We start from the raw sequence: 12,635 nt of genomic DNA on the forward strand, positions 1-12,635 counted from the left end.
GTTCCAGATCACGCGATTCAACCAGCGGATCACTTCTTTATCCATAGGAAGGATCGGACACAATCAGAGTCCGGTAAACAACGTGGTGGAGGTATTGCCTTCATGTTTAACAAAAATTGGAGTGATCCAACGAATGTGAAGGAATTATCCAATCACTGCTCCCCAGAACTGGAATATATAACCATCAAGTGTCGTCCTTTCTTCCTCCCGAGGGAGTTAACGGCGATCATCCTGGTCGGAGTGTATATTCCACCGCAAGCCAACAACAACGCCGCGCTCTCCAGACTACACGACGAGGTAAACAATATACAAGCGACGAACGTTAACGCCGCCATTTTAGTACTGGGAGATTTCAATAGCGCCAATCTGAGAAAGGTATTGCCTGATTTCTACCAGCATGTGACTTGCAACACCAGAGGCGGTAACATCCTAGATCACTGTTACACGCAATTTAAAGGTGGCTACAAGGCTCATTCTGATAGTGGCTTTGGCAAGTCAGATCACGCATCCATTTTCCTTACACCAAAGTACAGACAAAGAATTAAAAGTACTCCCGTAGTCTCGCGAGAGGTGCAGAAATGGGATGTGACGTCAGAGGATACGATCCGGTCAGTGTTTCACAACACAGACTGGATTGTATTCCGCGACACAGATAACATTAATGCCTACACGGAGACAGTGCTGGACTATGTCTGTACTAGGGTGAAAGAAACAATCCCCACTACCAAAATGAAAGTTTACCCAAATCAAAAACCCTGGGTAGACAAATCCGTCCGTGAAGCTCTGAGAGAGCGCACCAAAGCATACAATGACGGCCTAGTGGCAGGCAACATGAACGACCACAAGGTGGCGCAACACAACGTAAGGAGGACAGTGTCAGAGGCCAAACGGCGCTACAGGGATAAAATTGAACTCCAGTTTGAACAAGCTGACTCTAGAGCTATGTGGCAGGGGCTCAAAACGATGACAGACTACAAAGGCGCCTCCCTCAAACTGAACAGTGACATCTCCTTAGCAAACGACCTCAATACCTTCTATGCGAGGTTTGATGCTGGTAATAACAACACCAGCTCACAAGCCTCGGCAATGGGGGGGGGGGGGTCGGCTGCTGATGGAGGCGCAGTGTTCAGGGTAACAGAGCATGAGGTGAGGCGGACCTTTAAAAAAGTGAATATCAGGAAGGCAGCAGGTCCGGACGGCATCCCCGGCCGCGTCCTAAAAGTCTGTGCCGACCAACTGGCCCCAGTATTCACTGACATATTTAACCTGTCCTTAGAACAGGCTGTCATCCCCACCTGCCTGAAGAAGTCCACTATTATCCCTGTACCCAAAAAATCCAAGCCTGCTTGCCTCAACGACTACCGCCCTGTAGCTCTCACCTCCATAGCCATGAAGTGCTTTGAGAAGCTAGTAAAGGGCTACATCTGCTCCTCCCTCCCCATCAACATGGACCCCCTGCAATTTGCATACCGCCCCAACAGGTCCACGGAGGACGCCATATCCCATGTGCTGCACACAGCAGCATCACACCTGGACAAGAGGCAGGGGAACTATGTGAGAATGCTATTCATCGACTACAGCTCGGCATTCAATACCATAGTCCCCTCCATACTCATAGCCAAGCTCAGGGACCTGGGCTTGGGCTATGACCTCTGCCAGTGGGTCTTGGACTTCCTGACTGGCAGACCCCAGGTGGTGAGAGCAGGCAACTGCACCTCCTCATCCATCACCCTCAACATAGGGGCCCCCCAGGGCTGTGTTCTGAGTCCCCTCCTCTACTCCCTGTACACACACGACTGTGTGGCTCAGCGGAGTAGCAATACAATCGTCAAATTTGCTGACGACACAGTGGTGGTGGGCCTGATCTCTGCCAACGACGAGAGGGCCTACCTGGAAGAGGTCAAGGTCCTGGCGGGATGGTGCCAGGAAAACAGCCTCTCCCTGAACGTCAGCAAAACAAAGGAGATGATTGTGGACTTCAGGAGGTCGGGGGTCAAGGACTACAGCCCCCTCAGCATCGACGGGGCACCGGTTGAGAGAGTCAACAGCTTCAAGTACCTCGGAGCCCACATATCCGAGGACTTGAAATGGACCATACACATTAACAGTGTGGTGAAGAAGGCACGACAACGCCTCTACTTCCTCAGGCGCCTAAGGAAGTTCCAAGTCAGCCAGAAGATCCTTAAGAACTTCTACTCATGTACAATAGAGAGCATCTTGACCGGCAACATCACCTCCTGGTTTGGGAATAGCACTGCAAAAGACCAAAGCAGACTACAAAGAGTGACACGTTCAGCCGAACGCACAATTGGAGGGGGGCTCCCCACCCTCCAGAACATTTACTACAAGCGTTGCAAGGGGAAGGCTAAGAGAATTATTAAGGACTCGAGCCACCCGAACAACTGCCTCTTTGAACTGCTGCCGTCAGGCAAGCGATACAGGAGTCTCAAGGCGAGCACAGAAAGACTCAGAAGTAGCTTCTATCCCCAGGCCATCAGGCTGCTAAACGAACAATGAATGAACACTACACAACAACAACCACCAAACACACATAGCACACACATCCACACGCACACACTCACTTTAAACAAACACACTGTAGCACCCACTACACACACTTTATAGCACACACCCACTTTAAACAAACACACTGTAGCACCCACTCCCCACACTTTATATTTATGGATGAAGGATTGCACTACAACTCGTACACCTTACTGTAAATTGTACCTAAAATTGTACCTCATCCCATTTCTGCTTTGCACTAGATAGTACTGTACATTAGTACACTGCATAGTTGTGTATTGTATATTATATGGTAACTCAGAACATTGTACATATGTCTATACCGAACAACTGTGACCTCATTTTCTTCTTCTAAATTCATGCTATATTATGTTATTATGTTATTTGATACTATCTTGTCTAGCACAGTCTCTGGAGCGTAACAGTAAGAAGCATTTTGTATGAAAGTATTCTGTACTTCTGTATGACAACTATTAAAGAACTTGAACTTGTGTGTCTCCAGGGTTATAAAGATATGTGTGTGAGATGATAGTTGTGTGTGTGTCTCTAGGGTTATAACGATATGTGTGTGAGATGATAGTTGTGTGTGTGTCTCCAGGGTTATAAAGATATGTGTGTGAGACTGTGAGATGATAGTTGTGTGTGTGTCTCCATCCAGGGTTATAACGATATGTGTGTGAGATGATAGTTGTGTGTGTGTCTCCAGGGTTATAAAGATATGTGTGTGAGATGATAGTTGTGTGTGTGTCTCCAGGGTTATAAAGATATGTGTGTGAGACTGTGAGATGATAGTTGTGTGTGTGTCTCCAGGGTTGCCAGCGCATCGTGGAGGACTGGCAGAAGATCCTGATGGTCCGCTCCCTGGTCATCAACCCACACGAGGACATGCGGACCTGGCTGAAGTACGCCAGCCTCTGTGGCAAGAGTGGACGCCTGGTCAGTACACTACAAGTCCCACAGAGCGTTGTAATGATTCAACGGATTAGGGGCGTTAGTTGTTAATTCGAGTTGTTGTCACTAATGACTCAAGTATTGAATAATTGACTGATTAATCAAATTCATTCCTACTCCTTTTTCGAACATGTAAATTGAGTTCTGTTTTGCTTTTGTTTATTTATTATTATTATTCTTTCCATTTAATTTCTTGAAATCAATGATTTTTTTTGATTTTATATTGTTTGTATTTATTTACATGTTCGAAATAAAGATTTCAAAATCAATCTTGCAAAACATTAAAATCCTTTATTGCGAGAAATAGAAACGTTAGGCTGTGGAACCTTTACAACTTGGAGTCGTTGACGTACATTTTTCCTTCATGTTCTTTTGATATAATATTGATATTAATATAGGGGAAAAATACATATTCAGCACTTAATTGTACAAATATATATATACCAGCAAATAATTGAGAATTAACACTGTACAGTGAAACTGAGCTAAAGACTGCACTTCCAGTTTTAGAAGAAATCTCAACAGTTTAGTGCTTCCAGTGAAATTCTTCTTCTTCTTCTTCTACTTCTTCTTCTTCTTCATATTTTGTATTTCCGGCAGACTCGACGCTTTGGTGCGTATTGATGCCAACAATGACAATGTTTCGAAGCATCAAAGCAATTATTCAATTCTTATTGAATTATTTGGTTTGATTCCAGTTTTTTACGGTCAACATTTCAACGCTTCCATAGAACTCATATTGTTCCCACGGTTCAACTCAAATTGGATTTGATTTCCTTCTATTCCCACCATCCTATCGATGCGTTCATATCGCTTTACGCCCCTATCAGCTCCCTATCCCCACACGCTTCACCTCACGCGGGCTTCGGCGTAATGCAGTCTCAGGTCAAATTACTATTCCAGTCCTGCTGCTTTTGTGGGATAAATTAATCTTGTGTAGTACAGTGAAACCAATCCAATTACCCCGAAGGCACGAGCCCTGCGACACCAGACTGATTAAAGCACACGCTCAGAATAGGCTAATGCTAATTAAAAGGATTTTGGTTTATAAATGATCCAACAAGCATGTAGATGATTAATTTGCGGTCCGTGCTCTCCCGTGGCGAGGAGTTGACCAGTGAGGTTTTTTCCGGCTCAGAGAGGTGGTTCCGTTCAGCACGGTGATGGATAATCTCACTGGAGTGACTTGAGGACTGTAATGTGTTTTTTCCTGCCACAGCTGCACTTTGCCTCAGTGTGAAAAGCGGAGGGTTTTATATAATGTGACTTCTTTTCAACCCAAAGTTCTCCTCTGTTGCCTTCGTGCTGCTTTCCTGCCAGACGTCGTCATTTCACCACTAGTGTGATGTTCACATGGCGCTTGGGCGCAAGGAAGCTCGGGTCGACGGAATCCCTCCTGTCAAACACGGGAATGAGAAATCAGGACCGGGGGGTTTTTGGGGAGGAGGGGGAGTGAACTGTGTCTGTGAAATTCCACTTATATTTCACCCATCGTAGAATTAGCGCTGATGAATGCGGCGCGGCCCTCGCAATCACGCTGTTTAGAAACCCAACCCCGGTAGCTGCTCCGGGGGAAATATGTCACAGATCTCCCTCCTCTATCCCGCTGTTATTCTTAGTGATTGGAGGAGATCGCCGGCAGTCGACTAAAGTCTCTTACCCGCCCCCCACACACGAGCACACGCACATGCAAGGAAAAAGAAAATAGTAATAAAAGGTAACCGGATGTACAGTATGATGTCATTGAGAAAAGAGGTTCTTGTGGTCTCTCGGCTGCAGCCGACATCAAACGCGGTGGAACGTGATTAAAGAGGGGAAGAGGCTAAGTGGAGGAATTTGGGGAAGAATGGTCCCACTGTTTTAAAGACACCTTTCCACTTCGGGGGTCCGCGGTTTGGGTTTCACACGCCCCCCCCCCCCCCCCTCTCTCTCTCTCACATACACGTGCACTATCACCACAGTAGTGCAGTAATCAAGGTCTTTATTTACTGAGTGGTTCAGACAGGCCGGCGGAGGCTGGCATGGAAAATCTGGCCTTAAATCCCGCCTCCAGAGTGGGACACGGAAAGTACATTTGTAACGCTTGTTTCCATCATAAGTGTGACATCAAATTCAGATGCTTTATTTGACGGTTTATAATCATTACAGGTGGGTTGATTACGTTTTTCGACATAACATACAATTTTAAATCGGCACAACGATATATCGCAATATTTATAACCATATATACCATTGAGTTGCAATACAAATTTCAGTGAAGTGAAAACATTATTTTATTAGATAAAACAGATGATGTATATATATTCTTATTAGATGTTTACAAAATGTTCCGTTGGGGACATAATTTGTAGTTGAAAAAAGGTAATAAATCACAATATTGCGTTATTACAATATTGTGAGTCTAGATAATAATCGTGGGGCCTCTGGTGATTCCCACCCCTAGTGTTATTTTTTTTTGTGACCAACTTTTTATTTTATCTTTAAACATTTTTTTTAAACAAGTTCAGAGGAAAGAGACATTTACATCAGCAGTTCATACAAATTCCCACAGTGGCATATAAAAAAAAGTGTCTTTTCAGTATATAGATTGTCCGTCAGTATAGTAATGTACTGTGTAGCCTGCCTGCTGGCAGTTGTGACAGTCTCTTCCTCTGATCTGGCGGTCCTGTGGCTGCAAGACAGCCCAGGTCGCTTCTTATCCCCCCTCCCAGCCCCCCGGGTTCGCATAGACATTTTTAGGAAAGGAAGAAACCATGATGTATATATGTATAGAATACAATTTCCATTTTTTCTTTCTTTTTTTCTTTTTAAATGCAATGAAATGAAAAACCAAAGTAAATCATAATTGTGTTTGTTAGATACCCTCTTTATTTCTTTATTTCAGATCCCCATTAGTCACTGCCTCAGCAGCGACTATTCTTCCTGGGGTCTGCATACAAACATATACAAATTAAACAAGAATAATCAATAAAACATAAAAACAAAACAAATATCAATAAAACACCAATAAAATATACAAACAATTATAGAACATTAAACCAATCAAAATCAGACATACAAACAAATATGTATGCAAAATCTTCTAATATAGAACAATAACAAATATACAAACGTATAGAACAAATCAAATATCAATAAAACAAATATCAATAAAACAACAAACGGAGTCATCTCAGAAAAAACGAAAACGTGCTCAAAAACAGCACGACATTCCATACACTAATACTCCTCATAACCACTAGACAAAGACATTCCAAATCAACACATAACCCAACACAAGAACCCATTCATTAGACACAGATTAGACCCAACCAAAATCAATCTCTTTCTGCATTACAGCCCCTCTTAGTCTCCTCTTGAAACCCACCTTACTTGTAATTGAAACCAAATACTGTGGAAGTCTATTCCAGTAGGACATTGCCCTGTACAATACAGTTTTCTTTAAGTCTTCAGTTCAGTTCTAATCCTGTTACAAAGTAATAGGGAAAAACAACAAAAGATACAACAACAGATGTTGTCAAAGTACAAGTGCCCAACCTAGTGGAGTACTGATTTTACCTTCTGGGCCGCAGTAAGTAATATTTGAACCGATTCTGTCCTTGCACCCTGTGCTCTAGCACTGGATGCCTCAAATCTTAAGACTTCGTAGAAAGACCGCTTCCAACGGTAAATATTGAGACTATGAGGTGGTTTCCATCTCATTACGAGCATTTTCTTTGCTGCCGTTAAACCGGCCAGAAACACTCTCTTTTTAATCTTAGCGATGAATCGTCATTTAATAATAAAATGTGTGGCAAACAAGGTATGTTTATCTCCGTTATATCAGTGAGAAATAATGCAACCTTGGCCCAAAAAGCTAGTACTCCTGGACATTCCCACATCAAGGTCAAGGTCAACTTTATTTATATAGCACATTTAAAACCAACCGAAGTTGCACCAAAGTGCTTCACAATATAAAAACAGAGAAATACTAAAAAATACAATATAAAAACTGAGAAATACAAAATACAGTATACACAAAATCAGAAGCTGCAATACATTAAAACAATCACGACACGACCGGGGATGTATGGCTTACTAAGCCTCAAAACGCCAAAGAAAATAGGTGAGTCTTTAGCTGAGCCTTAAAATTCTCTAGGGTCTTAGCAGACCTAATTTGTACTGGAAGACTGTTCCACAATTTAGGCGCAGCCACTGCAAATGATGACCTCAGTGCTCTAGCTGGGGTGCAAGCATGGAGAAGTTCAGCTAGGTACTGAGGGGCCAGACCATTTAAAGCTTTAAACACAAACATTGCAATTTTAAAGCGAACAGGGAGCCAGTGCAGAGAAGCTATTACTGGTCTGATGTGCTCACGCCTCTTTGTGCCATTCAAGAGGCGCGCAGCAGCGTTCTGCACTAGCTGCAGGCGTCGTAGGGAGAGCTGGTCGAGACCCACATACAGGGCATTACAGTAGTCCAGCCTTGACGATATGAAAGCATGGATGACCCTCTCCAGGTCTTTGGGAGAGAGGTAGGGCTTTACCTTTGCCAGGAGCCTAATTTGAAAAAGGAGCCTTTAACCACAGACCCAATCTGTTTGTCAAGTTTCAGATCACTGTCAAAAGTGACACCAAGGCTTTTTATAAAATTTAGTTTTTTGGCATCGAGGGGCCCTAAAACACCAGCCGAGTTTCCCAAGCGGTCCAGATGCCCAAACACAATTACCTCTGTCTTGCCGTCATTAAGATTTACTACGTTTAGATCCATCCAAATCTTAATGTCGGCAAGAGCGGCCAGCAGAGGTTCAAGACAGACATTGCACTCTACTTTCAGAGGAAGGTAAATTTGGACATTGTCCGCATAGCAGTGAAAGGAGACATTATGTTTGCGTAGAATAGAACCTAAGGGCAGCATGTATAAAGAAAATAACAAGGGACCCAGGATGGAACCTTGGGGAACACCACAGGAAAGAGGGGCCACATTTGAGGAGAATTCACCCAGATGGACTGAGAAACTCAGGTACGACTGAATTAACATAAGGGCAGCACCTCTGATACCAACACACTGTTCTAGGGGGGATAAAAGGGTCTTATGATCCACCGTATCAAAGGCAGCGGTCAAATCCAGTGTTACCATAATAGCATCACACCCAGAGTCCACAGTTAAAATAAGGTAATTGATTTTTTTTTAAAGAGCAGTCTCAGTACTATGACGAGGTCTAAAACCCGACTGAAACTTCTCATAGATGTTGTTTGTCTCTAAAAAAAAAAGATTGCAGCTGGATGGAGATGACCTTCTCCAGCACTTTGGACAGAAAAGGCAGTTTCGAGATGGGCCTAAATTTGAGAGAACAGAAGGGTCCAAATTAGTTTTTTTGATTAGTGGCTGCACTATAGCGTGTTTAAAAGAAGTTGGAAAAATTCCTGAACTAAAACAAGCATGCACCAAAACAAGAATAAAAGAGCCAACTGAATCAAAAACCTCTTTTAAAAGGCGAGAGGGAACACTGTCAGAGAGGCAGTTAGTGGGCCGCAACTCACGAACAACATCGGACAGTGAGGACAAGGTTATGGGTTTAAACTCCTCAAAAGCAGCTGGGCACACAGGTGGAACCGAGGGGTCAAGGGCAGCAAGAGGGGGTGCAGACCGAAGAGACGAGATTTTGTCAACAAAGAAATTGAAAAAATCATTACAGAGAGCAGGCGATGGTACAACAGGGGCAGTATCACGAGGGTTTACAAGAGAGTCAAGAGTATTAAATAGAACCCTGGGTTTGCTAATATTCTTAGAAATAAGATTGGAGATATACTCAGTTTTAGCAGCCTTCATGGCTCTCTGATACTCCATTAGACAGTCCTTTAGAATCCCAAACGAGACATGCAACTTATCCTTCTTCCACTTTCTTTCAGCGCGCCTGCATGAGCGTCTGAGCACACAGATAGCGTTATTTATCCATGGTTCCGAAGGAGCCCTGGGGTGTTTGCTCCTCAATGGGGCGATAGAGTCTAGGATGCTGGTGCAAGTGGAGTTAAAAAGTGCAACAAGCTCCTCTACATTAAGGGCATTAAACCCATCCACACTAGAAAGCACAAAGTCATTAAAAGCTGTATGGAAATTCAGCGCAGTGTCTGTGTTTATAGCACAAACGGTGTGCAGGAGGACGAATAGCAACTACAGAGCATGGGATAACAGCAGAAAATAAAACAGGCATATGATCAGAAATACAAGCACTATCACATATTTCTTTTACACAGACACTCAAACCATGAGACATCATATGTATATATGTTCCTATGACTTTTTGCGGACATAGAGAACATAGGGGACTTTGTAAAATCTTGATTTGACAGAGTTTCCTGGGTGACAGATCAAATCTATATCAATTTGTAATGAGTTAATTGATTATTATAATTACGAGAGGTTAATGGAATATTATCCCATACATTCTACCAATTTATGCAGCCATTGTAATCCTTTAAATCTATGTTCCAGACAGTATTACCTGTATTTCTGTTTAGTTTTCCTTGTATTTTATTATATAACCCAGAAACAAAACCACTTTTAACATTTATGCCACTCACTATAAGCATTAAAGGATGAACTGGTAAAGGTTGATTCCATGGGACACCATAAGTGCGCATTGCAGTGCGCAACTGTAAATAAAAAAAGAAGGATGTACTAGGGACATTATAGATTTGTTTGAGCTCTTGAAAGGCTCTAAGACTGTATTCACTGTATATGTCAGATCGTTTGTGAATACGTTGTCTTTGCCAATTGGGAAATGTAACTGGTTTCCCACCCAACAGTAAGAAGTTCTGTAGAATAAGTAATCATTTTGCCATCCCAACCTCATATCAAGTTGCACATGTACTCCTCCTTAGTGATTTTCTAAATAGTGTGAATTGTCGAATCCTGGTGACCAATGTAAAGACCTTTTAGACCAATGTGAAGATCTTATACAGCCTCAACATGCATGTAAAACTCACAGGCTGGAAAGTCATTGTATCAAAGGCTCAGTCATTTCAAAACGTACACAATGTCAATAGTGAGGCATCATTGTTATAAATATAAGTGTTATCAGGGTCTGGATGGCTCATCAGGGGGGGGGGCTTTGGATTCAACACCTTCTGAACCTTTGAACTCTTGTGATACGTTGTCCTCCTTCTCTGCCCCTCATTCTCCCATCCTTCCATTCTTCCCTCCCACCCTCCCTCCCTTCCTCCTTCCGTTCCTCCCTCCAGGCGCTGGCCCACAAGACCCTGGTTCTCCTCCTGGGGGTGGATCCCTCCAAGCAGCTGGACCACCCGCTGCCCACCGTCCACCCCCAGGTCACCTATGCCTACATGAAGTACATGTGGAAGAGCGCTCGCAAGGTAGGAAGGAACAGGATGTCGCGTTGTCTGACGACCCGTCCCAAGCTCCGCCCTCTCGCAGCTCTATCCAGGAAAGCAGTGGTTGCGATTGGAGGACTAAGAAAAAGCCGGGGGAGGGGGGGGGAGCTTAGCTTGATCGAGGAAAGCAACAGTTGTGAGGGTCGAAAAGAGTCGGTCAATAGGTGGATGTTTTTGTATGGTTTTTATTTATACATTTTTTGTATATATAGCACAGTGGGTAACACTGCCAGGGTTAGAGGTTAAATTCCCACAGGGCCCATCCATACTGAAAATGTATGCATTGGCGGTACAGTAAGGCGCTTCTGTAAAACCATCCACCCCATGGTGACTGTTATTATCTTAAGGTGACTAGTTACATCCATCATCAAGCTGAACTAATGCACTCCAGTCCTGTGCAATTTGCGGGACGTTCGATTCTCGTGTCGGGTGCGTCCTTGCGGCGCTGAGTTGGAAAAACAACTCCCAGTGAATCTGACATTGATCGAGGTGGAATAGGACGATGTCTGGTCTCTGCTCCACCCACCTGCTTTGAGGGCAGCCGCCAACCCGGGTGAAAAAAAAGTAATAAATCACATGATTCCAACCACACACCATGAGAACGGCAGGGAGATTGATCTGATCTGTATACCACACACACACACACACACGCACACGCACGCACATACACACACATACACACACACACACACACACACACATACACACACACACACCTCTTTACCACATGTTGTACAGCGGTTGTGGCTCCCACAGTGAGGGCCTCATTAAGGAGGTGTCTGATGGCGTAAGTGTGAGCATGGAGCTGTTGCTGTTGCTGCTGGTCTGCTCACCAGCCTGGAATCTTAATACACGCACGCACGCACGCACACAGACAGACAGACAGACAGACAGACAGACAGACAGACAGACAGACAGACAGACAGACAGACAGACAGACAGACAGACAGACAGACAGACAGACAGACAGACAGACAGACAGACAGACAGACAGACAGACAGACAGACAGACAGACAGACAGACAGACAGACAGACAGACAGACAAATTGTGCAATTAAAGATCCAAAATCTGCATAAAAGGAATTTTATATTAGTGTCTTATCTACAGTATATAGAATAGTGGGGTAGGAGGTAGAGTCGCATGGTAATTGGAATGTTCCCGGTTTGATTCCAGCTCCTCCCGGCAGCGTCTCAAAGTGCTCTCTTGAGCAAGACACTGAACCCCTAACTGCTCGCGATGAACAGGTTGGCACTTTGCATGGTCGCCTCCACTGTCTGTGTGTGAGTGAACAGGCACGTTGGAACTTTAAATCGGTAGGGGGTGCGGCCTTTTGAGATTTTTTTTGCGCAGTGGAGAAAAACAGAGTCGGGACACATTTCCTTTAGTCTAGCCTGTACCCCCCAGACTTGTTGCTGGCCCCGTCAAAACAGTATCCTATCAGCCTCTCCATGGGCAGGTTGAGGCGTAAAATAATGTATTTTATACACAAAAACAGCGTCTCGGCTGTTGTGTCTGGGCCGGGCATTGTAAAAACCCCAAAAGAAGTTCTGAGCTTCCAAGTTGTCATCGGCGAACTGTATATTACACGAGAATTGTTCTTTTCCAGTGACATCAGTGGTTCCGTCAGCGCTCAAGCCAAAGAATGGGCTTTTGGATGCTTTGCCTTTCATTTGTCGCTGAATATCATGGGCAAACAGCTGTAAGATTTCATTTTGGATGTTGTTGGACATCCAGTTGTCTCTCTTTTGGAGCCAATTTTTCAACTCGGGATCAGACTCGGTGC

At 44.0% G+C, this 12,635-nt stretch overlaps 1 protein-coding gene across 3 annotated transcripts in view; it reads left to right on the top strand.

Annotated features, from left to right (window-relative positions):
• Positions 1 to 12,635, top strand: part of mtor (mechanistic target of rapamycin kinase) — a 368,371-nt gene that overhangs the window by 281,956 nt on the left and 73,780 nt on the right. For all 3 annotated transcript variants that reach the window (XM_084334134.1, XM_084334136.1, XM_084334135.1), the window contains exons 35-36: positions 3,337 to 3,462; positions 10,701 to 10,832. In XM_084334134.1, coding sequence (XP_084190260.1) covers positions 3,337 to 3,462; positions 10,701 to 10,832 — 258 coding nt within the window. The remainder of the gene's footprint in view (positions 1 to 3,336; positions 3,463 to 10,700; positions 10,833 to 12,635) is intronic.

Source organism: Notolepis coatsorum, assembly GCF_963971535.1.
Source record: "Notolepis coatsorum genome assembly, chromosome: 17".
In the NCBI taxonomy this organism is placed as follows: domain Eukaryota; kingdom Metazoa; phylum Chordata; class Actinopteri; order Aulopiformes; family Paralepididae; genus Notolepis; species Notolepis coatsorum.